Below are 23,892 nucleotides of genomic sequence, written 5' to 3'. Positions count from 1 at the left end.
TGCCTCTGCTCTGCACCCACTGCTGCCAGGCTTCCTGCAGGGATGGACACTGGGTGACATCTGGGGGACCTGGACAGGCTGCACAGGTGGCTCCGTGAGAGCCTCAGCAGACCCTGTAAGGCCAAGTGCTGGTGCTGGGCAAGCCCTGGGATCGATCCAGGCTGGGGATGAATGGATTGAGAGCAGCCCTGGGACAAAGGCACCTGGGGGTGCTGGGGGTGAGCTGGAAATGACCCAGCCCTCAATCCCCCCTGCCCTGGGCTGATCCCCAGCAGCAGGGGAAGGGAGGATTCTGTCCCTCTTCCTCTCAGGTGAGACCCCACCTGCAGAGCTCAGTTTCAAGGACTGAGCAAGCCACGTTTGCAGAAAGGCTCCAGGAGGCTGGAGTGCTGCTGCCTGCCTTGCATCTGGCCCGGGATAATGAGGGTCCATCCAATCTGTGAGGTCCTAACCCTGCAAGGGGCTCCACAGGACCTGGATAAGCATTTCCCAGGATTTCTGTTCAATTTGATGAACACCTGCTCCCAGTCCTGGCTCTGCAGACAAACTGGACCAGCCAGAACCAAGATGCTGCTGCACTTTCATTCCCAGTCACTCTGAACCATACCCATGGCACAAGGCTCAGCAAAGTCCCACTGGATTTGGCCCACGGAGTCAATGCCCACTGTCCTCTGCTCCTGCTGCCTTCCTGCCTGCAGATACCAGCCTAACAAATTAAAGCCTATCTGAAATCTATACTTAGAACCCAATCTTCCCAGAAAAGTAAAAATAAACAAGATTTCATTTCTCTCACAGAACCAGAGATAGCCACAAGAGACTCGGTTTGTTCCGGCTCTAAATTTGGAGCATGGAGGCCAATAGAGCACACATCCCATTTCTGACTAAAACAGCATTATTAATATTTTCTCACTTGCTTGGACACTGCTATTAATATCTCATGGAGAATTCCCCTGCAACAAGCTGCAGAAGCAGTGAAATTTTTATGGTACTACTCCTAGGAAAGCTTACCCCCTCTCTGTCGAAGGCCCAGAGGAGCAGCATTTACACACTGAAGCCAGACAATTTATTGTTGTTCTCATAGCACCACTGAGGTGAGCAGGGATATAAATTGTCCTGCAGTGGGAATTCACTGCAGCAGGGGCTGGAGACACCATTGGAGGATGGAATGGTGCAGATTCCCTGGGAGGTTTACAGGACTGCTTGGGAAGGGAGGAGGGCAATGCAGCCACCATCAGCCCCATGTCTGGAGGACTCCTGTCCCCACGGAAGCTCAGACCATTTTGGGTCACACCACTGCACAAAGCAGGTTTCATTCCATGGCTGGTCACCAGACCCCACCAGAAGGAAGGCACCTCCCAGCCCACACCCTCCACGGGTTGAAAATTCAGCACCACGTTCTGTTTGCAGCATTGAGCCAAAGCTGCAGGGCTAGCACAAAGCAGAGTTAACCCCTCCTCACGCCCCACCCTGCTGCACTCACAAACATTTATGGATTCCCCTGTCCCTGCCCACCTGCAGCTGAATCCCAGTGCTCTATCTCCAAGGTGCTGGATGTGCATTGATTGCAGGGCTCCCAGAACACATTATGCATGAGCTGCCACCTCAGGGCCAGGCAATTCTGCACTGTTTGATCTCCTGAAATCTCCTGCTTGTATGAATATGGATAAGTTCCTCTTTGTTTGCTGCCCATTGATCCACACATTGACCCTTCTCCTGTGTGCATTTATCTCTGATGATTTAATAATGAAAAAGACCAATAAAGTGGGGAAAGGAAGGAAGCCCCTTCAGGGGGACCTATTGCCATGGAAACGTGCCATATGCTGCTGTTGTAGAGAAGGGATGGATCAATAAGGGCTGCAGCCTCCAAGCCATCAGGAACATGTTGTGGAATGTGAAGGATTAAAGCCTAAAGACATGCATAAGTTGTGACATGATGAAGTTCAGGCCCTGGCCCACATCCACCATTCATGAGTCAAACCCCAGGCAGGGAGGATCTGCACCAGGGAGCTCTGAGCTGTCTCAGAGAGCAGCAGGACTGGGGAAGGGCTTGCTTTGTACACAGGGACAGGAAGGAAAATGATTGTAGATATGTATGATAGATATGATATCTATCATATCATCACAGAATCAGAGTGGTTTGGGTTGAAGGGTCCTTACAGCCCACGCAGTGCCACCCCTGCCATGGGCAAGGACACCTCCCACTAGCCCAGGGTCCTCCAAGCTGGCCTTGGACACTTCCAGGGAATCCAGGGGCAGCCACAGCTGCTCTGGGCACCTGTGCCAGAGCCTGCTCATCCTCCCAGGGGGGAATTCCTTCCCAATATCCCATCTAACCCTGTCCTGTCCCTCCAGCCCCTTGTCCAAAGTCTCTCTCCATCTCTCTTGTCAGCTCCTTCGGGCACTGCAAGGCCACAGTGAGGTGGCCCCAAAGCTCCTCCTCTCCAGGTGAACAATCCCAGCTCCCCCAGCAGAGCTGCTCCATCCCTCTGATGATCCTGGTGCCTCCTCTGGCCTGGCTGCAGCAGCTCCAGGTCCTTGCTGTGCAGGGCCCCAGGGCTGGGGTCTCACCTGAGAGGGGAAGAATCCCCCCTGCCCTGCTGCCCAGGCTGGGGCTCAGCCCAGGACAGAGGGCTCTGGGGATGTCTCTTAGTTCAGAGCTGCTCCAAGAGTGGCACAGGACACGCGTCACCGCCACCAGGGACCTTCCACACTCATCTCCTTGGGAAGTCACAGGGATGACAGGCTGGCTTCTAAACTATTTTGTGTTGACATGTTTGTCTTGACATAATATGGGTTTATGTGAGCTGAGGATGTCACTCTCACCACTAGGAAGCCAAATTTACTAAAATTAAACACCAAAATAAGGCAGAGAAATGACATGAGTCACACAACTAGGTAAGAATCACAGTTTGGGGAGTGGGGGGTGTGGAGGGGACACTGCAGTGCTTTCTGCCTTGCACTGACACATTTATGCCCTATACTCTGCAGTTGTCTCCAGGGAAGTGACAAACCCTGCTAAGTCATCTGCCAGCTGAGAACAAGACTTCCCACCACCCAAGATGCTAAAAGCATTCCTCCTGGGCATTGCTGTGCCCCAGCTCCTGAGGGCTGGGACTCACAGGGCCCCCAGAGGAAAAGTGGGGTCTCTTAATGGCTTCCAAATGCCAGGGGGCAGGGTTAGGTGGGATATTGGGAGGAATTGTTCCCTGGGAGGGTGGGCAGGCCCTGGCACAGGGTGCCCAGAGCAGCTGTGGCTGCCTCTGGATCCCTGGAAATGTCCAAGGCCAGGCTGGATGGGGCTTGGAGCAGCCTGGGATAGTGAAAGGTGGAATGGGATGAGCTTTAAAGCCCTTTCTAAGCCAAACCACTCTGGAATTCTGTGATCATTCCAACATCCAGACTCTCCTCAAGACTCCAGAGCCCAGGTTTGAGATACCTGCCATAATCTTTGAAGCATGCAGCCCCAGGACAACCATACTCCCAGGTACCTCAGCCAGGTACCACATCTGTGTGTGTGCCCAGCTGAGCCCTGGGCCAGTCACATCAGCCACCCCACAAGGAAAGCCCAAAAAGCACCGTGAGAGCTCCCAGTGCCTGGGGATGGATCAAACCTGAAGCTGCTGTTCAGCTGCATGATTTACTCCAGCTCTGCTCCCAGGCACACGTGCTCTCTCAGCCTCTCTCCAACTTGCACAGCTCCCAGGATTTATGTCTCAGACAGGCACCAGCATCTGCCAGACCTCAGCACCGTGCACACATTCCTGCTGGGCGAGCCCTGGCCATGCCAGATGGGGCAGGGAGGGAAGCCAGACCTCTGTCCTGGCTAATGGCAGCACAGGAATGCTCAAAGCTGCCACAAAGAGGTGACAGAAAGCAGTCTGGGGTTTCCAATGGTCTGCTGGAATGATCATATTCGAAGCTGCCTCCCTCTAAAGGATCCAAACTTCCTAAAGCACAAGTTCAGCGAGGACAGGGAAAGCCAGAGTGACAGAAGGTGCTGGCTGCATGTGGCTGTCACCGCTGGCAAGGACAGCTCCCCACAGCCCTGAGGTTACACAGCACAGGTGAGGAACTCCTGCAGGAGAGGGATCCCTCCTGGGCAAATCCCTTCTTTCCTGGGTGTGGCTTTGGGTTAAACACACTCTGGCCAACAGGGATGGCCAGGCTTTAATGTGGATTTCTGCACCCAGTGAACATGGCTCAGGCCTTGGAGGCAGTGCCAAAGGAGCAATGTTTAAGGAGCATGGATTGGGGTGCATGCAGCCCAAACTGGGTTGTGTTTCAGACCTCAGCTCCTTGTGATCCACATCACTTTCTGGGAATCCTCACTGGTTTGCATCCTTGCTTTAGCCCTGGTGGGAAATGTCCCTGCTGGCACCACTGTTCCAGACAAGGCTGACCCCCAGTGATGCCAGAGCCTCTTTCCATGGGGAAGGAGTGGGTGGAAGGAGTAAGGCACCTGAAAAGGTAACCAGGCACGGCCTGTGTGTACTTCAGCTTCCAAAGCACAAAATGCTTCTCCTGCCCAGCTTCTCCTGCTGCTCACATCAGACTCTTGTTTGTAATGAGTTATTCAGGCTGCAATGGAGCACAATGAATCCTCAAAAAGACTAATGCTGCTGGGATCTTGGGGCTATTCAGGTAGCCCAGACCCCAGACAAGAGATGAATCACCTTCTAAAAATGCAGCAGTTAAGAAAAAAAAAAAAGTCCAATTGCTTCTGATTATTTTCAGTCTCAGAAGAAACATACTGTACTGAGGCTGTGCTTACCTAAGGCATCCACGTGAATCCACTATCCCTCCCCCTGGAATGGCTGCTGAATTAATTACTGCCTGTACTGAAGCACTGAGGAGCTCCCCAGTGACTGGCTCCCTTTTGACCTCAAAGCTTTTTAGGGCAGGAGGCTGAGTCTCCCCACCAGCATCTGCCAGGGAAACTGAGGCACAGAGGGGTGGACGCTGCAGAGGGCCTCACTCCCTCAGCAGAATGGAGAGAGCAGGAGTGCTGACATCCAATCCAGAGTGTGAAGGGCACTCAGCTCTGAGCTTCAGATCCCCTTCCAGGTCCTGAGGAACTGGTACTGTCCCTGCAATGTTCCTGTGCTGGGCTGACTGGAATGAGAAAACCCAGCAGGAACTGAGGGGGGCAGGAGCCTGAGGGAGAAGGAGCAGGGCTTGGTGCACACCTGGGACAGCAGAATGAAAAACTCACACAGTGGATGTGTAAAATACACCCTCCCCAGAAAGGACAGTGTCACACACCTGCCCACAGAGGATGCTCTGAATCACAATTAGAGGCAACATAAAGAATTCAGTGGCCACATTCAGGACATTTAAGGCCTTTCCCCTCCTGGTAGGAGGAAATTGGGCTTTTCACCTGCCCGTGTGACATGGAATGTGCTACACACACTCCTGGAATGGAGCATGGGAGCGTGTGCTGAGGATCCAGGCACTTCCACCCAGCACCCCCTGCCCCCTGCCAAGACCTGGGGTGCTGCTGCATCTCTCCTGCTCTTTCCAGGACAAGCAGCAAACTCTCTGACTTGTGGTGTGGTGGGGATTCCCAGGGAGGTCTCCTTTATCAAAACTTGCAGGGTCTGTGACCCACAGAGTCCTCTCCAGCCATTTGTTCCCATCAAGAAACCGTCCAGAGCAAGCTGGAGCTGCAGCCTCTTATCTCCTCAGCATCCCAAACCCCACTGGGTTCTGTGAACTTGCTGTGACCCTGCTGTGCAGTGCTGCTCCTCCAACACACAGTGCCAGGGACAGGCAGACAGTGATTGGCACCGTGAAAAATGCTCAGATAAATCTTTTCCACTATGGGCTGGACTTGCCCTGCTCTATTTAAGTCAATGGAACAAAGCCATTGATCCCTGGGGGAGCAAGTGCCAACCCCAAATCATTTCTTTGATTAATTGTTCTTGGGAAGGAAGAATTCATTAAGCATTCCGCTCAGCAATTAGAAATAAATATATTTTTAGAATGAACAACCTGCCAGAAACAAGTTGTTTCAGAAACATATTCAGCTTGATGCATTTTCCATCAATACCGAGTGAGGAGGCTCCAGCCTGCCACAGGGACAGGCTGGGAAAGGGACACTGCAGGGACAGGCTGGACAGCTCCTTGTGATGTCTGCAGCACTCAGGTTCAGTCTGTATGAGCAACCCAAGAGGAAATAAAGGAGCTTTTTCCCTATATTCCTATTCCAGCCATAAACTGGGAATAGATCTCCCTGCTATTTCACAGGAGCATGACAAAGCTATTCCTACACACAGCTGGGGCAGAGCAGATATGAGAGCCATGAAAACCCAACAAATAACAACACCCTCCTTGTATTTCCACTTTGGCACCAGGCTCAGACAAGCTACAAGGGCAATGTGAAATAACAACCTCTGGAAGGAGTTTGGGACACATAATTGCCACAGCCTTTAGATGTGAGACATGCTGACACAGTAAATGGTTACCACAGCAGGACAGGAGCTGCTCCAAGGCAGTGCCAGCCAAACCCTTCCCTGGCCACTGAAGGTACCACTAAATGTGGTGTAAGGGTTTATTTTCAATTTTAAATCCATACTTCAAGGCAGGGACTCAGCACAGGCTGTGTTCATGCCCAAGCCCAGAGAACCACATGGAATTGTGAGACGAGCACTTTGCCTTCCCCACCAGCCTAGAAAAATCTACTTGTGGTCCTGAGTGCAGAAGAGGAAATCCTAAAAGAAACTAAACATGCTCTGGGATCTGAGAGTCACAGCACAAAAGACTATTCCAGGCTTTTAAGTTTTGTGCCTTAAAAGAAAAGACAAGTCTTATCCTTTGGTTGTGGTGCCTAGAGGCAAGTCTGTTCCCTGCCCTGTTTTGGGAATGTAGGATGGCAGCAGTGTCTCAATGAATTCCAGCTTTCCCAAGAAGAACACACTCTCAAAGGGCTCTCTTCCCTAAAACATGAAACATCCTTGTAGTTTTTCCTTCTGCACACACAGGACCCAATTTCAAGGCCACTGCAGCAGGCTCAGCCTTTGATTTCAGCAGGGATGTGCTGGGATATCACATAAATTGGCTGGGAACTTGTGCCCTTCCATCATGATTACATGATTCCTGTGGTTTTCTTCCTTTTAGTTAATCCAGTCCTGCTCAGAGCAAGGCAAGAGCCAGGGCTTTGCTCTTGTTCTTTCACACCAGCAGAGATGTCTGTGCTGTGCCTCAGCCCTGGCACTGGGAGGCCACAGGAAGGCTGAGGAAGAGGAGGAGGAAGATGGGTCAGTGGTGAGGGTACCTGGAAAAGCTCCCAAGTCACTGCAGTGGGGAACAGCAGAGGGTCTTGGACTGGAGGCCAGGGAAAGCAGGGAGCAGAGCAGCTCTGCTCTCAAGTGTATCCAAACCCCTATTAGCTCATTAGTTACTCAGACAGGAAATTAGGGATCTCCTTCAGGAAAGGCACCCTTGAATCAGAAATAGCTGTTCTGTGAGCAAAGAGCAGAAAATTCAGGGCTCTGAAGCACTTCCACTGTACAAGAGAGCCCCAGGCTGGCTGAGTCCTGCCTTGAGGAGCCACTGCACAAGCACCAAGCTGGGAGTGGAGTCTGCGATCAGTGACAACCGTGCAGCACCAGCAGGTCCCACGCAGGGCCAGCACAGGGCCTCGATGGAATTTGGGGTTCCTGTATGGACACACGGCCTGAGGTGGCTCCAAGGGGGAAAACTCATCCTCAGGGCCATTCTCACCTGGGAATTTGGCTCCACTAATGAGCCTCATTTCACAGGAATGGTGATCAACCCTCCTGCATCCACAAGAATGTGTGGAGGAATGATCTCACCCAGCCCTGCAGCTGAGAGAAATGCAGCAGAACCACTGCAGCTCCAGGGCAGGGGCTGAGCAAAGCTGGAGTATCTGAACTGCACTGCCCTTACTCACAATGTCACCTGCCTGCCTGCAAAGGTCACAAGCTGCTCTGCCAAAGCCATGGGATTTTATGATCTAGGTCGTTTATATTACTGCAAAACTCCTCCACTGGAATACCCTCCCTTCCTCTCCCTGAGCCAGCCAGGGCCATACTTTGCCTAGGAAAAGCAAGTTTTGCAAGAGCTTGTAAAGAATTCTCTGCTCTCCTCTTGTGCCCAGCTGTAGGAAAGTCCTGCTCCTCTCTGACCCACAGCACTAGAGGAATAGCCAACCCTATTCTTTTTCCCTAACTGGGCTGCAGATCTTAGGATCCCAGTTTGGGGCAGGTACAAGTATCCACTGACCTGTCCTAACTTCAAAGAGCTGCCCTTTCCCCAGAAAAATCTTGGGCATGGGGGTGTGGAGAGAAAGCAAGGCTGGAAGCTTTGATCCAGGCTGAGGAAATGGGAGGGCCCAACTCCTGGCACCTTGCTGAGCTCTTTGACAGCCTGTCTCTGCACCTCTTATCTGGGAGAGCAGGCAGAGATGCTGCTGGCCTGCCACTGCTGAGAGAGTGTGTGATGATTGCACTGGAAGTGCTTGGGAACAGCTCAGCTCTGTGAGAGCAATAGCCCAGAACAGCTGCCAAGCCCCACAGGGGTTTCATCCCTGACTTCATCCACCAGTGTCCCCACAGCCACGCTCATGGATCACATTGTCTCCCATCCCAAAGGACACACCAGCACCTCTGGCATTTCCTCTCCACCTGCAAAGAGGCTTGTGCTGATGGAGGGGCGGAGCTTTGGAGGAATTATGCTGCTTTTTGTCCTGCTTTTACATCCCAGCTGGGTGGAAATGCTTCTGAGGGGGTTTAGGGTGGGAGGAAGAGCAAAAAAGAGTGATGGTGGTGGTCTGAAGTGGGAATGCCCACACTGTGGTAGCAGGCAGAGGGATCTCTGTGCAGGTGTCTGAGGGGCTCAGCTCTGCCTTACACTGCTCCCAGCCCCAGCACTCCCAAGGCACTTTATTATCAGCTGCACCCCCGATGTTACGCATTCATTTCCACAGCAGACTCATTCACACACACACAACACACCCACCCACATGCAGCAATGGCTAGACAGACACAAAGCATGCAGCAGCCAATTATTTGGGGTGGGAACAGCTTGCATGAGCTCATGATGAAGCTTAGCCTTAATTCTGCTGAGCTGGAGAGGCTGGAGCTGTGCTCTGCTCTCCTGACTGACTGCGGAGCGCAGAGCAGGGCAGATGATGTCAAGGCAAATCTTTTTTTGTCTGCAGTGCAGATTTGGCTGTGTGAATTTACTTGCAAATGAGGCTTCCAGATCCCCTGTTGGAAAGCAGGAGTCCTAGGCCATACCCACGGTTGCCACTGTTAGCCCAAATTCCTGCTCATGCTGCAGAAGGGCTTGCCTTGGTTGGGAAGGCTTGGGCCCAAGTTCCCAGCAGGATCTGCAGGCAAGGAAAGGCAGTGGGACTGAGTGGGATGAGGGAGGAGTGCCTGTGCTGCAGACACAGCAGAGGAGCCCACCACAATGGCAATAAAGGAGGGGAGACCCCAATAGTGCAACCCTCTGTGTGGTTTCACAAACTGAGCCCCAAAAGCTGTCCAGAAGCACTCAGGGTTTAGCCAGCAGCCACAGACACACCTGGACTTTGACTGCAGCACGTCTGTGAGCCAGATGTGCTTCTTTTGTCCCATTCCCAACGGTGGCACAGGCCGGGATTGCCAGCCACAGCACACACAGGGAACTGCCCTGACCAGGACTGGCACGGAGCACAGTGGTGTTTGCACTAAAAGCCAAGGGTCACAACACATCATCCCAAGATCCACCTGCCCCCAGCCTAAGGGATTGTCCTAAACCAGGACAGAGATGTTTTCTAGAGCTGCCACACCTTGCAGGTCCTGTGCCACACCAGGTATTTGGGAGTGTTTACTGAAGTCAAGAGTCACATATTCCCAAAGAAAAGGGAAGCACACCCTGCAGTACACATGACTGGTGAGGAAAAAATGGAACATTTTCTTCTTAGAGCATCTCCAAACCCCATGCAGGGGCTGCACAATTCTCATTTATGGACATAAAAGGTAAAATCCATCTTGCCTGCCTCTCCATGCAGGCTTTTTTCCCATCTTTTTCCAGCCTAGTTCTAAACCTGCCAGACAATAGAGCACCATATATGGAACAGGAGAGTATTGGTAATCTCTTCCCTTATCAAGACACAGGAACTGAAGATTCAGAAATCCCCTGTTGGTACATGCATCCACTGCTTTTTGGGGTCCTGATAAAAGGCAGACAATAGGTGAGACCAAGTCTACAGCACTACGCAGAAAAGGAGAATCCCAAAGAAATCTTCATGAAACTGCCTGGTAGAGACCAATCCCACCCTTGCTGGTATCTCCTCTGGCATCTGCTGTTACATTAAAATATTTTAGAGTCATCCAGCACCTTCCATGGCCCCTGGCAGTACCATCACCCCTTTTCTTAAAGCTGGAGAAATCAAGGCATGGAGAATTCAGCTCAGGATGGCTCACAGGGCCAACCTGTATGCCTGCCATCCCTTCCAGCTTGTCCTTCTGTCTGCTAGGCACTGCTTGTCATTCCAAGAGCATCCACAGCTAAATGAGCACGATACGAGTGCTTTGTATGGGCATCAAGGAGAACAGACCATCATCTGCAGTCTAGACTGGTCCCTCCTCCTGCCCTCCCCACGATTCACAGGAAAATAGAGATGGAAAAATATATTCCTCTTGTTATTAATAGAAGTGTAACTTGTGCATGCATTAGTACTTTGAAGTGAAGGGGGAAAGGTGAAGTATCAAGAATTTGTGCTTAATGAAAGTGTGTTTGCTGTTGTTAAAAAAGCTGCACGGAGGCAGGCACCATTATCTTTTCTCTTATCTCCGGGGCTGTCGGGAGAGCTGGTGCAGGACATGGCAGAGTGAGGCGGGCACTGCCCAGCTGTGCCCCACGCAGAGCCAGGGTGTCCCTGAGCTGGCTCTGCACCTGGACACAACGGGGCACGGGGAGGGGGTCCCCTGCCCCCAGTGCCCCCGACAGGCACAAGTGCCCTGCTGAGAGGTGTCAGTGCAGAGCTGAGCCCCTTGCCTGACAGCACCTCCAAGGACAGGGTTTGTGGAGTCCCCCAGTCTCTGGAACGCAGCTGTTATCTCCTCCCAAGCACTGATAACCGCCAGCCGCTGCTTTCCCACACCCAGCACATCCAAATGGATCTCCCCGGGTTTTCCAGGGTTTTCCATGCCCTCCCCGTGCTCGGGTGGGATGAGGATCACACTGTAACAGTGCCCAGGTTCTGACCAGGAGCAGAAGTGACTCCAGGCAGAGTTCCTGTGCTCCCAACTCACAGTGGGATGAGGGAGGAGCGCCTGTGCTGCAGACACAGCAGCAGAGGAGCCCATCACAATGGGAATAAAGGAGAGGAGACCCCAATAGTGCAAATTTCCTTGTGGTTTCCAGTTACTTCCTGCACAGCTCCTGATTGCCTGGCACTCACAAACACCCTGGGCACAGCTGTGACAAGGAAAAACCAGGAGTTAGAGCTCCTGCACCGAGTCAGCTGGCAACCTGCAGCTCCTCTCCTGCCTCTGAGCTCTGGAACAATGCATGCACACACACAGACAACCTCTCCATCCAAAGAGGCTGCGAGTTAAATCCTTAATTAGCACATTTGGACGAGTCACCACAAATGAGATTAGCTCTCTGCATCGCTGGGGAAGCTGCTGTGCCCCTGGAACGTGGAAGTGGTGGGCCCTCAAGCTGACCTTGGAATTCCCCCTTGGCTGCTCATCTGCTTTGCTCTCACGGCACTGTCTTCCCCTGCTGCCTGCAGCATCTCCTCGGGAGATAAGAGCCTGGTTTTCCTCCAGCCTGGTGCTAACACCAGGCACGCAGTCACCACATTTGATACTGCACACAATGAATAATTCCAGTTTGCGAAGGGACTTCCCAGCTAGCAAAGCATGCAGCATGGGAAAGGGGCAGGAAAAGGTCTCTCTAAGAGCACCTTGCTAGCCCAGGACACATCTGCTCCCCCTGCTGTGTTTCTGGAGTCCTGAGTGCTGTGCCTGCTGACAAACCCGGGCTTGGTGCTGTCAGCACTGCAGAGCTGCACGGAGCCAAGCTGCGTCCTGCTCTGCCCTGAGCCTCACCAAACCCCAGCCCACTTGAGGGGGCCTGAGCCCTCCTCACTGCTCGTTCTGGACAGCAGCTTGGCCTCTGACTGGCAGGGATGCTTGGGTAAGAGCCCTTGTCCTGCCCTGCAGGCTCAGGAGTGACAGGTTTACAGCCAAGGAGTGCTCAGCTCCGTGGGGATGAGCTCTGCAGTGCTGCTGGGGGGAGAGGTCATCCAAACGTTTCAGAAAGGAACTTAAATCAACCCTGTTCGCCATAATGGCTCTGAATCTCCAGCCACTCAAAAGGCAATGATGTCACCAGCTTGGAAGATGGTGGTGGACACTGCACCTGCATGCACAGCCACAGGAAAGCATGTGGGACACACACCTGGGAAGGAGGAGGACAGCACCTGGATCCTTCCACATGGAAGTAAGCCCATGCTTCCTTACACACCCAGCAAGGGATGCAAGAGATCTGTCAGAGCTGGTGATGTTCTTAAGTCTTCCTCCTGGCCTGGAGTTGTGAGAATGCTCTTATCCCTCCTCACAGCCTGGCCTGTGTTCAGCCACAGAGCTCATGGCACAAACACTCTGGGGGCAAATCTCAAGTAGCCACTTCCCTGCAGCCTGACCTTTCCCTCACACTCAGCAGTGGAAATGGGCTTTTTGAAGTTCTCAAAAGGAGCTGGCACCTTGCTTTTTGAGTGACATTCATCTGTAGGTAAATTGATTTAATAGCTTGTTAGAGTGCCAATTAGAACCAACAATAACTCAATTGACCTATAACTGCCTTGGCACCAACACAGCTTTCAAAAATAAGAGAAAGGAGGAAATCTCTGCTCTGGCAAAGATGAGAGCTCAGATAGCTGGTTTTGAGAGCAAACTGAGGGATTCATGGGCTTGCTAATGAGATGCTCATAACACATCAGAAACAAAGACAAATTTCAATGGTTTCAAGCTAAAATGACACTATGTTATCTGCAGACAAAGATCACTCTTTTATCGGTATAATAAATGGATTTCAGTGCAGTAGCAGTGATTCTAGAGCAGAAAAACCCTCAGTGCCACAGAAAGCACTAGCACAGTTATCTAACCAGAATAAGACTGGATTGAAACCCCAAGTTTACCTCCTTAAAATAGTGCTGCAAAGTCCTATACTGACTCTGTGGGTTTTACCCTCAGAAACCACATTTTCCCTTCAAATAAAATTTGTTTCATTCTCCTGCAGTGGAGATTGTGCTTCCAGACAAATTCATCATGTTAAATGCTTAGGTCTGAGGATTGAGATCTTTCAAGTTTAAAAACTAGAAAATGGGTAGCTTTTGTCTAAACATTGGCAGTGTCCAAGGATAAGGAGAAGGATAATGTGTAAAGGTTTTAAATTACTGGGAAAAATGATCCATTCTTAAGTCAGGAAGGGGACGGAGAAAACTGAGGTTGTTGAAAGTGTCAGAAGGACAACAGCAACTAAGAATATGTAGGAGGAGAAGGAATTGATTTGCAGAGACCCACCCAGAGAAAAAGCTGAAGGATAAGGATGGAGACTGGAAGTGGACTGAGTAAATGCCAACCCAACACACTGGAACGTGGCAAGGGGTGAGGGGGAGAGGTATACTGCAAACAAGGTGGAAATCAGTGATCAGATGAGAAAGAAGCTGGATATTGGCATCTAGGACTGCCTGGACAAGACACCTGCCACGAGGAGCCTAGAAAATGGAGCTGGCCCTGGTGGGATGAGAAACACAAACTTCAAGTTTGATGGGGAACACAACAGGTTGGAGAGAGCAGGGCTGAAGCGAGAAGGAGGAAACAAGCAGGAATTACAACAGGCAGACTGTGTTTCCTTTGGAGCCTGGAGTAGCCCTGGAATGTGGTGCAGCTTCTTTCCCTTGCTGTAGCTCACTGCTCCAGCCACTGCTTCCTTCAGAGCAGAGGGCAGTGCAGCACAGCCCTGAACAGCTCCACACCTGCTAATGACTCCAGAGACATGCCAAAGGGAGACACTGAGGTGTTCTGAAAACCCTAACAACTCTACAAAACACTGCACTAAAAATCAGACTGCAAAGTCAAAAGCTTCGGGTAGGAAACAGCAGACCGGAGCTTGGCTGTGCTGTTACAGTCAGGACACGGATCAAACCAGTGCATCCCAGAGGATTCCTGCCTCCTCCAAGGTGGGAGGGTGAGCTTGGGGCAGGCGTGTGCAGGAGATTTTCTGCAGGAGCCCATTTCTTGCCCAGCCTGGCAGGTTTGCAGTGGAAGAGAGGAGGAACTGCAGGTAGGATGTGATGGCCAGGGCAGGTGAACAGAGCCCTGGAGCCTCCCCCTCTGCCAGAAAGCTCCTGCAGAAGTGGCAGGCAAGGAGCCCAGTCCCAAGCTGTAACTGCAATAATACTCTGAGATGAGGATGGCAGAGAACACGATGTCATTGTTTACAGCAGTGATTATTTTTTGCTATAACAACAGACAAACCAACAAGTAGCAGAGGCTTGGGAAGAGGGTGGGAGGGATGGGCCCATTTCCCAGTCTGGCTGCTCACAGAGCCAGCCTAACAAATGGTCCAAACCAGAATGTGCCCAGTCCTCTCAAGGCACCCATGGCTCCTCACACAGGTCCTCATTAGCCCGTCTGAGTGCCAGGGATGGCCCATTCCCTGCCGAGCCCCCAGGGCAGAGCTCTGACCAAGGGCAGAGGCCTCCTGCTCTGCACAGCTGCGCCTCAGTTGCACCACACCCAGGTCAGGGATGGTTTTACCTCAATCCCCACCAGTCTGTGCCACCTCACGATAACCTCAGGATGATATTTCCAATTTCCTTGCTGTCAGGAAGTGAGTTGAACATTTATTGTTAGCATAGTGAATATTTTGTAAAGCCGTGAGAAAATTAACTTTTTTTTTCACATCAGGATCTGAATAAGATATAATAAATAAGATATGTTATCTTACAAGAAGAGATGGAGAAAACATTAAATTATTTTTCCCAAAGGAGCCATCCCTGAGTGTATTGGGGAGGGGCTTCTCTGGGAGAGATAATGTCTTCATCTGTTGGCAGAGACTGGTATGAAGAGCCTGGCTTAAGTTTATGCAAAAATCTTAACCATAGCTCTTTGTTAAATCTCAATGCTTGCTTTACTATTTATTCATATTATTTTATCTCATTTTCTCCACGTGAAAATACCATAATATCAGTCCTAAAACAGTTTATCATGATGACCCACTGAGGTGCTGCCTTTCCTGAGGCCTTTCTGTTTTCCAGCTGAGGCATGTGAACATGTTTCCTACAAAAATCTGGACTCCTCCATGGACTGTCTGGTGTGGGATTATTTATCCTCTGCCTCCTGACAAGTGAGCTGGGGCACAAAGCCTGCCTTGCCTTTGGGCACGGCAAGTATGGATGCAGGAGTTTCACTCCCTTAGCTCATGGTCACATGTGAAAGAGGTTTTACAGGGACTTCTGTGAGGCAGGGAGAAATCTGAGAATAGGATCCATGTTTACCCCTGAAAGAATTTCCTACCAAGGTCCTTTACACAGAAACCAAGAAAGAAAGAAGGATAAATAAGAGAAACCTGCAACTGCCTCTTCCAATAAGCACTTTGTCTCTCATAACCAATGAATAAAGTGTAAACTTATGAGTTTTGCAAGAATGTATAAAAAGCATGAATGCTGTAACAAAATAAAGTTTGAAGCCTTCTGAAAATGGAGAAATGGAGTGTGTTGCTTTTTATTGTGACCATCTCAACTAAGACAGTCACACAGCCATGGTTCTTCTGCAGCCTGACTCCAAGTGCACTGAAGACAACAGGGACCCAATCCATGTGTTCAGCAGAATTTGGATTATCCCCTTGTTCTGCTCCAGCAGAGTGCCCTGGGATTTGGCTGGGAAGTTCTCTGCAGCAAAGGCAGCGGGATCTGTCTCCAATCTCCATGTTCAGCGTCCCCCTGCCACCCCAGGGATACACCATCATCACAGAGAGGAGGAGAAGAGAGCCAAGCCTGGGAGCTGCCCCCAACTCCTGTTGGAGCCCAACACCTGGCACAGGTCCTGCCACCAAAGCCACTGCTCCCCACCCTTTCCCTGAGCCAGAAGTCCCAAGTGCTGCACATCCTGCTCTGTGCCAGGCACTTGGAGCAAAGGGCAAGTCGTGGACTCAGCGCTGGGGCGTGGGCAGGAATGGAGGGAGGGCAGCACAAGGAGCAGCACTTTGGGCAGGAGATGGACAAAAGGGCATTATTGCCTGAGAGCAGGGAGCTGCCAGTCAGTCAGCACTGCTGGACTCTCCACCAATTGTTTACCCTTCTAAAGCACGGGGAAAAGCTTCCCAGTGAGAACAGTGTGCACAGCCACAAAAGCACTTGGAGAGGCACTGGAAATCAGACCTGCTCAGGAGAGTGGGAAAGGTAAACACATCCCTCCCATTTCTGCTCCATCCCACAGTGCTACTGGGTTCAGCTCTTAGGACTATAATTAGTAGATCTCACTGATTCCCCCCGAGAAGGAAGCTGAGGGACACTGCAGCATGAAGGGAAGCAGTGATTTTGTTCTTTCCCCTCATTCCTCCCACCTGAGCACCTGGTTTTTGCTGCCACAGAAACCTCCCCAGGGTCCCAGCAGCCAGGGAGTGCTGGCAGAGGAAGCAAACAAAAGAAAGGATCTGTTTGCACACAAGTATTACAAGTAATGGACAGCACTGAAAAGAAGAATCCTAAAATCTGTAGCTGGGTCTGCTATCGAACGGAATGTTTGCCATTGTTTTCAAAGAGACAGCAGCTTCTCTTCACTGTGAGGAAGTTAATAGATTACTGGGCAGTGAATAATGTGCAGTTCTATTTACATCCACTGCTGGGACTATTTTGGGCCCTCAGATAGTGTATCTGTTCTCAGGTCTTTCTAAAAGCAGCATGCTACACTTTTTTTGCAAGCAATTCTGGGCAGCAGCTACAACCATATGCTTCAGTCAGCTATGAACTAGACAGATCATTGTTTGTCTGGAATTTTTTTATTAAACCAATTGTACTGGATCAATGCTTCCTCTAAGCAATAAAATACAATTCTGTCTATTCAGTGGAAGAGCTTTCAAAGTCACAGATAAATCTTGATCTAGGAAATACAGTGTGGCTCTGCACTGATGTGCAATCAACCACAGATGCAAATGAACTCCAGCTGCCAGCACACACATCTGCACCTCAGAATGGGAGCCAGGATTCTTAATTTTCATTAGAAATTGATAAGACACCTTTTAAGTGCTTCTAGAACCAGCCCACTGCATTAGTCAGGAGTACTCAGGGGCACTGAGCTTGATTTTTATAAAAGTCATTTGGTGTCTTTTCCCCTCACAATGGACTAAAAGCAGAGATCAACAGAGCCTGAATCTATATTAATTTGTTTTACTCTTGGAGGGTCATAGATTTGCCACCGGAATTAGCCCTGCTAGATGCTAAAATGGTAATTTAATGAGACAATGATGAAAGCCTCTGTTCCATTCCAAATCAGGAACTCCTCTGGAAGCAGAGTGAGAAGGAGCAGCGACTCCGTGGAGTCGGAGAATTGCACCAATGTCATTTCACAGCAGTGCATCGGCCTGGAGTGTTCCATGCAAACTTCCCAGCTCCAGCTGCCCGGAGCCGGCAGTCACGAGGGCTGCAGCCCCGGAGCCTGGACGTGCACCTCGCTCGCAGAGGGGAGGCAGCTTCCTCCAAAGGCACAGAAAGGCAGCTCAGGGTCTAAACCCTCTCTTCACTTTGAAACTTGACCAGCAAACGCTGCTGCACAGCCTTGGTGCCAGCCAAGGGCAGGATAATGGAGCCTCCAAGATCCCGAGGCTCCGGGATCCGCACCTGGCTGGAACACGGAGCACTCAGGAATTGCACTGCGTAATTCCCCGAGCACACAGCACCCTCCTTTGGGGCACAGATACAGCTCTTGCAAATATTTTGATAAGATCTGCTCTTTGGTGCAATCTGCTGCAATTCCAGAGGTGAAAAAATGTTAGCCATATTCACAGGAGTTCTTTCAAAGAGATATGCTTTAGCAGAGGGCAAGAGGGAACACAAAGCCCAAACAGAAGGTGGGAAGGCTCCCACTCTTCCCCTTCAAGGCAGCCATTGTCCACAGGTCACTTTCCATGGAAGCCAAGTTCTCTAAGCAGCATTCCTGTCCAAGCAGATCTGCTGCAGGTGACCTAGAAACAGGGGTGAACACAACCTCCCTGGAAATATCCCCCCTGAGCAGGCAGTGGTGCATCCAGCTTCTCCTGGTCTCAGAACATGGCTCCAGACACTCACCCCACTGCCCAGGCCCAGGGGGACAGCAGGGACACAGCCTGTGCTGCTGGGCTGGGCTGGGCTGGGCTGGGCTGGGCTGGGCTGGGCTGGGCTGGGCTGGGCTGGGCTGCGCTGGGCTGGGCTGGGCTGGGCTGCTACACCAGCTCCCAAGGAAACCGGCCCATCTGGAATGTCCCAGGGTACAGACACACAGCTCCCTGTGCCTTCCCAGCTTAGGGCAGGGGCTGTTATTAACACCAGCAGTGCACCCACAGAGCTCTGCGCGCACACACAGCTCCATGCCAGCAGCTCTGTGCCATCATCGGGCTCAGGGAGCCAGGGCTTGCCAGCAGACTCCATTCCTTTGGGCAAGGCTAGAACTGGCCCCATAGCCAAGTGCCTCAGGAATGAAAAGTTACCTCATCATCTTATAGAATAAGCACTGGTTCTGTAGGAACCTTAACATTCCAAACTCTTGGGACCATCTCACCTTGGGCAAGGTGGTTACCTCATCTCCTGCTGCTGAAGTTTGCCAGGCCGGTTCTGTGCTGAAAACAGGCACAGATATGGAAGGGAATAAACCCACTACAGAGACAGAAGGAAGCTGAAAACTGCTTTTGTCTAACTCCAGATACAATGCAGAGACTAAACCTCAAATTTCCTGAGGGTGCAACACACAGAGCACGCCTTGCTAGAATAACCCAAGAAAATGCAGCAGTTAAACTCCAGACTCATGGCAAATACTGCAAATATAGCAGAGAGTACGAAACTGGTTTTGTTCTTTTGAAAGCTGCTCATTCTCACATTTCAGTTTGGGAGCTATTACTTGGTCAGTCTCACTGGGAGGCAATTTTCTCCTGGTTCCAGTGTGGGATTGGGTAAGGCTGTGCTTGCAAGGACTCTGCATCATGCTGTAGCTGCTGGAAACCCTCCTAAGCTCAGTCAGCTGTGTGCTTGGGACACTTGAATGCACTGAATTTAAATGACAGTGCAGTCTTCCAACTCACAGAGCCTTCTAATAACATTTGTTAATCCAAGCAAATATCAAGGAATCTGGTCAGTGCCAGTGCTGAATCCGCTAAGCATGTGGGCTGCTTGCTAAATCCCTAATAGGTGGTGTCAAGAGGTTTCTGTCATTCCTGCCTTTGGGAGGCCAAATCCACCCTGAAACTCCTTCCTGCAATTATCTCACTAACTGTGTTTGTGGGAATCGTGCATGGTTCCTTGCAGAGTCCACACATTCAATAAAATCATGTAGTGTGACAAAGGTATGTTTGACTAATATTCTTCTCCTGTGTGCTTTTAAATGGGAGATGTAAGCCTGTTGTAATTAAAGTTGAAGCAATAAACCTTAGCCATTGATTGCACTCAGTAATTAATTATTGATTGCTTTACATACATATTGCAGAGGACAGTTCACCTGTGCAGCAGAGAGTACTTTGCTCAGAAATACCCAAACACAGACCCTCTATGCAGAACTATACAGGACTTTGCAAAAACTGGCTCTAGGGTTTCCAAGTTTATTTCCTTATTAACCTGAATGGAAATGTTGGTGTGGAGTGAGAGCAAGCCATTACTTTGGCAAAGTCAGTGTTAACTATTCCCAATCCAAACTAATTTTGCAAATGAGGATGTACAGATGCAAAAGAGGCTCTTTCTCTGTTAAGAATCTCTTTCACGAGCATGCCATCCCCTGCACATCCTAATTCCTGACAAGCCATGCTGCAGTAAGATGCCTACACATTAGCAACAGTAGCAACATCCCTGCCTAACTCTTCGGAAGGAGCAGGGAGAGGACTTGGAGGTGTGAAAATGGGAAGCATCAATCAGGCAGAGCATCCATGGAAATGCAGGACTAGTTAAGATCAGAGATCTAAAGTTGTGCATCAGGTGGGAACAGCTTTTCCTATTTACAATGAACTTAAAGAGAGCATTTCCATTGTAAAAACCCAAAGACAATTGGTTTAAAAACAATTTAAAATTACTAATAGTGTGGGGACACTAAAATTAAGGTGAAATGTAAAGGAAACCTGCAGCTTGTTTGAGTGGAGCAGATCTTGGCTGTGTCCTCCAGCTCCTCTGGCTAGGAAATGACCCAGGAAAGTTCTGTTGGGGTGGGTGCCCTGTGCTGGAGGTGGCATGGGAAGGGGCTGGACAGCTGTTTTGAAGTGGGCCGGGAAAGGGGGGCTTGGAAAGGGGTGGGTTGTACCTGAAGTCGCTGTAGGGATGGATGATCCAGAACCCGGCAGACTTAACTCTTTCCTGCTCCCTCTCCACGGCCTTCTGGCTGCCAAACATTCTCAAGGAGAATTTGTTGACCCCCGGCTGGAGCATGGCCCCGAACTGCCTCTGCATGAAACCGGCCTGGCCGAGCCTCTGCTCCTCATCTGGGGTGATCTGGTCGCACCCTCCACCTCCCTCCACTTTGATGGAGGTCGAGGAGCAGGCCCGGGGGGGCGGCTGCTGGGGCTCCGGGGGGGAGGCGGGCGCTGGGGGCACAGGCAGCCCCTGCTCCAGCTCCCCGCTGCCGGGGGGGCTCTTGTCCTCCCCGGGAGAGGCCGGCTCCCCCTCGCCGCCGATGAGCCGCTTCTCCTCGGCCGCATCGTGGAGGTGCCTGCTGGTGAGCGAGGACAGGCTCCCTTTGAAGCGGCGGCAGTCCCCGTTGGTGCTGGTCTTGGCGCCCTTGCCGCCGGCCTCCGTCTCCAGCAGGCCGGGGTCCCCCCCTCGGCCGGGGTCCCCTCCGAGGGCCCGGGTGCTCCCAGCAGAGGGCGAAGGCAGTGGCTTGAGCCTGATGCTTTTCCTGCGGGTGTCCTTGTCGCTGTCATCCTCCTCGTCCATGATCGACGCCTTGGGTCCGATCTGCTGGGGCAGGCTGTAGAGTCTCTTGCGCATGGAGGGGGGCAGCTTGTCCATGGCCGCTGCTGCTGCTGCTGCTGCTCGGGGACAGGGAGAGACCCCCCCGCTCTGCCCAGCGAGGGGAAACGGCACTGCCCCCAGGCCCCTGCCCCCGGCTCACGGGGCACGGGGGACCAGGGACTGGCGTGTCATCTCCTTACCAGGCTGTGGCATCCACAGGCTCTGCATCAAAAACAGGCTCTGCATCCAGAAAGGAAGGGAATGAGGGAGGGAAAAAAAAAAAAAAGAAAAAGAAAAAAAAAAAAAGAGGGAAGGCAAAAAGCTCCCCCTTCTCCGTTGTCCCGATTTGGCTACTTGCTGCTTGTCTCCCCTTGATGAGTGTTACTGCAATCCCTGTCTGCTCAGATGCTGAGCACTGGGCAAGTAGTCTAGAGGAGAGCCACACACTTCTGGCTGGAAGGCGAGGGAGGGCGGCAGCGGCGGCAGCAGCCGCCTTGCCATGTTGGCTTCGAGATGCAAATGTGCCGTGGCTCCCGGCGGGCAGACATCATCCGGAAAGCGAAGCTCAAGCCTCAAACTCCTCAACCTGCCGGCCAATAACACAATGAACTGCAACCTGCAGCGGCCACTGCTTGCTTACATCACTGTCATCACTTATTCCTCATGCAGCCCCTGCTCCTGGGAATATTCATGAAGCGATCCCATTCTATTGGGTTGCCATAGGAGCGACTACAGCGCACAGGCTCTGCCTACCTGAGACAGCACCCGGGCTTCTTAAAGGGGCAACGCCCGGCAACCGCGGGGCTGTGCCGCCGCCGCCGCGGGCACCGCGCCCCGGGCGCTGCGGGCACCGCGCTGCGGACACCGGGCAGCGCCGGGCCCCGGGCCCGCCCCGCGCTAGCGGCCACGGCAGCCGGGCTGCCGCCAGCTTATCAACAGCAGCATCGTAAACATGACAAGTAAATAAATAGGAGCGAGAATATTCCTTTTTCTCTCGGATGCGGGCGCTCCCTGCTCCGCCCGGAGGTGTGGCTGCCGGGGGCAGGTTTGCTTGTGAGGGCACGGGGGGTTTTGTGGGAAGGGGCGAACCCAAATCTAAAGGAAAACCAGCGGTTCACCTTGAAAATCTCACTTGCATGCAAAGCAAGGGCTCGGGAGTGCCCGCGTTCCCTAGCAAAGTTCACCTGCCGGGAACACGCTGCCTTTGCCCCCGTCCGCAGGAGGTTTGGAAGGACCCTTTTTCCCTGGCTGTCGGTACTACTGCTCTCCTGCGGGGTCGGATGAGGAGAAGTCATGCAAAAGCGAATAAATACAGGGCAGCTGCATCTGGGCGAGCTCCGCCGCTGGCCTGCGGAGGCTGGGCTGGCAGTGCGGGCTGCGTGGGCTCTCCCCGCGGCGGGGGAACCCCACTTCCCAGGGGGCTCCTGAGTCAGCACCGCCCGCCGAGGCTGCTCGGGAAACGGCTCCGGCTGCCAATGCTGCTGCCCCTCACTGCTGCCCACAGGGCACCGCCTGCCACAGAGGCAAAAGCAGCGGGGGAAAACGCCTACAACGAGCCATTTCCCTTCCTTCTCATACTGGAGAGAAAGAGGGAAAGAGGTGGCAATCAGCCCTGCCTGTGCTTCTTTAGGAATGGCTGCTTATTCTGTTTAAAAAGCTCCTAGATTGATAAAGTGGTTCAAATAGCTCCTAGTGCCAAGCCTGTGAAACCAGTAGAGTAAAATTAACAATCTGTTTGGCCATATGAGAGATTTTGGTGTATGTTTTTGCAGAGATTCAGCATCTGAGGCTTTCTAGAATGTTTGTTGTTTCAGACATTGCAAATGCTACCTGCTAAGGGAAGGAAACCACGTGAAGTGCGCAGGCAGGGAGGCTGAGCACAGCAAGGAATGCCCACGGCAGGCAGGGAGGAAATCCCCACCTCACCTCTGCGCTGCTGCTGCTTTGGGAGCAAATACTCCCCTTTTCCCTTGCAGGAACCACTGGCCAGCGGTGACTGTGCCATGCAGAGCACCAGGATGTTCCTGCAGCTCCACGGCAAGGAAATGCTCCTCAGCAGTGACTCCACCGAGCACACACACAGCACATGCTTCCTCATCTTTGTTTGCCTCTCCCTCGCTCTCTCCCGAATCATTTCCCCCATGTGTTCTACCTGCTCCTCTTCTACTCCCACCTCCTGGCACAGCCAGACTGCCTGTGACTCATTCCAAATACTCCACAGTGTAAATATCATTTAATATTATTATTTTCATCACAATTTCTAATAGAACGAGCTTTTCTGGGAAATAAATTTCATTTTTCCGATGCTCCTGCAGATTTGATAAGGTGAACTAAGCCAGGGAGAGCACTAAAGGTCTTTTCCCTGTTTTTCTTCCCTCCTGCAGGCACTAGGGATGCTGAGGTGTAAGCACTTCTGTGCCTCAGCTGCAATCAACTGCCTTCCAAAAGGATGTGTTTTGATTAATGAGGTGCACCAACACCTGAAACTGATGCAGCTTCTTAAGCCTAGTCCCTCGTGTTCCCAGCGAGTGACAGAGCAGGCAAGGACGTGCTCAAGGAACCGAGCTGTTTGTCCTCTCTCAGCTAGAGGGGCTCTGGCCGGCACTCAGAAAATGCTGCTGTTCTGGCCCGGCTGGGATCGGAGTGCCTGGTTTGGTGACAGGGTCAGGTTGTGCCTGGTTTGGTGACAGGGTCAGGTTGTGCCTGGTTTGGTGGTGGGTCAGGTTGTGCCTGGTTTGGTGACAGGG

At 51.8% G+C, this 23,892-nt stretch overlaps 1 protein-coding gene and 1 long non-coding RNA gene across 2 annotated transcripts in view; one reads left to right on the top strand and one right to left on the bottom strand.

Annotated features, from left to right (window-relative positions):
• HCN4 (hyperpolarization activated cyclic nucleotide gated potassium channel 4) overlaps window positions 1-21,732 on the bottom strand; it is a 97,163-nt gene extending 75,431 nt beyond the window's left edge. Inside the window, exon 1 of the mRNA XM_072933954.1 lies at window positions 20,499-21,732. Within this exon, the coding sequence (XP_072790055.1) occupies window positions 20,499-21,202 (704 nt within the window). The 5' untranslated portion in view covers window positions 21,203-21,732. The remainder of the gene's footprint in view (window positions 1-20,498) is intronic.
• On the top strand, window positions 21,732-23,449 carry LOC140684780 (uncharacterized). The gene is made up of 2 exons (XR_012057580.1): window positions 21,732-22,104; window positions 23,122-23,449. It is a non-coding gene; the product is annotated as an uncharacterized lncRNA (long non-coding RNA).
• Window positions 23,450-23,892: the final 443 nt, after the last annotated feature.

The sequence above is a fragment of the Taeniopygia guttata genome, chromosome 10, assembly GCF_048771995.1.
Source record: "Taeniopygia guttata chromosome 10, bTaeGut7.mat, whole genome shotgun sequence".
NCBI lineage: Eukaryota > Metazoa > Chordata > Aves > Passeriformes > Estrildidae > Taeniopygia > Taeniopygia guttata.
Note: the sequence above shows the minus strand (reverse complement) of the source record. Positions and strands in the feature narration are given on the sequence as shown.